At 50.2% G+C, this 2,132-nt stretch overlaps 1 protein-coding gene across 1 annotated transcript; it reads left to right on the top strand.

The window, feature by feature from the left end:
• Positions 1-339: 339 nt before the first annotated feature.
• Positions 340-2,046, top strand: Tsp_08566 (Tas retrotransposon peptidase A16 family protein; the record flags this gene model as incomplete). Its single annotated transcript, XM_003373790.1, has 1 exon — positions 340-2,046. A coding segment is annotated over one exon (1,707 nt), but the record flags the coding sequence as incomplete, so codon positions are not given.
• Positions 2,047-2,132: the final 86 nt, after the last annotated feature.

The following is a 2,132-nucleotide window of genomic DNA, read 5'->3' as shown; positions in this document are numbered from 1 at the left end:
TCAGACCCCGGCTAAGCTGCACAGTCTAAGGGATTGCGCAACCAAGCCGATCTTCTAATTACTTTTCGACAATCTAGGTCACCAGACGCGGAGTGAGGTCAAGAAAAAGATATAAATACAAGTGCGGAGGGAGGAGGGAACATTAACACCAACATTAACAAAATCACACGGTACACACCGTCTCGAACACCGCCTGAACCGTTTCTCTTGCTATCACATTGTATTACTCACTGTTTTTATTCTGAATAAACCGATTCTTAGTCAAACCCGTTGTCATTGATATTCTATAATTAATACATACAGTCCACTACCAAAAAGGTCCTCAAGTTCGAACTAAAGATTTTCCAACATTTTCTGGTCCTCCGAGCCGGATTCGAACCAGCGACCTATGGATCCAACTCGTGATACCATCAACAATCGAACATCTCCCACGAATAACCGGACAGGAAACATGGCCAGCCCAAGGAGCCGAACCAGAGCATATGATGCCGAAGGATCGGCACTGCAGTACTGGATAGATCGACTGCAAAGACTTTGCGCTGGACGCACGGATGTAGAAGCCATGCGCGAAGCAACCAAAACGTTGGGACGTGCAACACAACTATTTTTTGAATCACGGCAACGCTACATAGATAGCTTGCCGGAGGAAGAAAGAAATCCAGCAATAATAGAATTCGACGAACTGATCGACAAGCTCAGAACCACCCAACGTCAAGCCGACGAACTGCTGGCGACCGCTGAAACACCATCGTCGACCGAAATTACCCAACCACCAGCCACCAAAAACAACGATCCCAAGACTAACTCGACCAGGCCAATCCCAAAATTACCAACATTCGACGGAGATATCCTCCAATTCAAGGCCTTTTGGGATCAGTTCAACGCAGCAGTGCATCGAAGAGAAGATCTCGAAGACGTCACTAAATTCGTGCATCTTCGATCCTGCTTGACTGGTGCAGCATTACACGCGATCAGTGGCGTGACAACAGCAGCCGAAAACTACCCGGCTGTGGTGCAACTACTACACGACCGATTCTATCGGGTATCGGACGTGTTGGACGCGCACATCCTCAAGATCTTTAGCGTCCCAGAGGAGGTCGCAAAAGGTAGGGAAGGTCTGCTAGCTCTGCATGACAAGCTAAACGGCCACCTATTGGAACTCAGAGCGATCGGAAGAGATCTCGACACCGCGGTATCCGGTTTCCGGACCGCACTACCGCAACTGGTGGCCCAATTGCCAAAGAACATCCAATCCCGGTGGAAGGATCAGTGTGGCAAATTGGTGGAAGAACCAACTTCTCAGACCTTCCTAGACTTCCTGGCAGAACAAGCTCGGTGCGCTGTGGACCTCGCACAGTCCACACAGGGAGAGAGGACATCCTCCTCCACGCACAAACATAAGGTGAAGGAGAATCAGCGGAAGCGATCCCGCCCCCCTCATCAGACGATTGGGGCCTTTCATACATCTCTCCATCCAACCTGTCCAGTATGCCAGGGTGAACACCGAGCTACGACATGTCCACAATTCCTGAATCAACAGTGGTCACAACGGAGAGCAACGGCAGCACAACTCAACATGTGTTTCATCTGCCTAACAAAGGGACACAGAGCAGATCGATGCAAATTCAGGCATCGTGGCTGGAGAACCCACCACCTGCTCACTCCATCTGCTCCAAAGAAACAAACACCACGGCCAGAAGGACTCGACGATACAAACACTCCGCCTGGAAAGAAGGCGCGAGCTGAGTCCAATGAGGAAACAACCACCCGTGTATTGCTCGCCAATACACGTGGCTCAACAAAAATCCGGTTTCAAACAGTGAAAGCCATTGCCACCGGGGTAAACGGACAACGGCTAACGGTCAATTGTTTGTTCGACAGCGGTGCTGAAACAACCCTAGTAACAGAAGAAGTAGCAAGAGCCTTGAATCTGGTGGGAACATCAGAGACCGTCACGGTGAAAGGAATCGGTGGAATCCAATGCGCCCCAACGGTGGCCAGAAGAGTCCGGGTTCCGCTTAAGCCCCGTGGATACAAACCAATCCGGTGTGGGCGATAAGACCATTGAGGCATTGACACTTCCAAGGATTTGCGATGATATCATTCCGTCCAATCCAGTTGACGAAGTGGAA

Source organism: Trichinella spiralis (assembly GCF_000181795.1).
Source record: "Trichinella spiralis strain ISS 195 chromosome Unknown Scfld6, whole genome shotgun sequence".
Lineage (NCBI taxonomy): Eukaryota > Metazoa > Nematoda > Enoplea > Trichinellida > Trichinellidae > Trichinella > Trichinella spiralis.
Note: the sequence above shows the minus strand (reverse complement) of the source record. Positions and strands in the feature narration are given on the sequence as shown.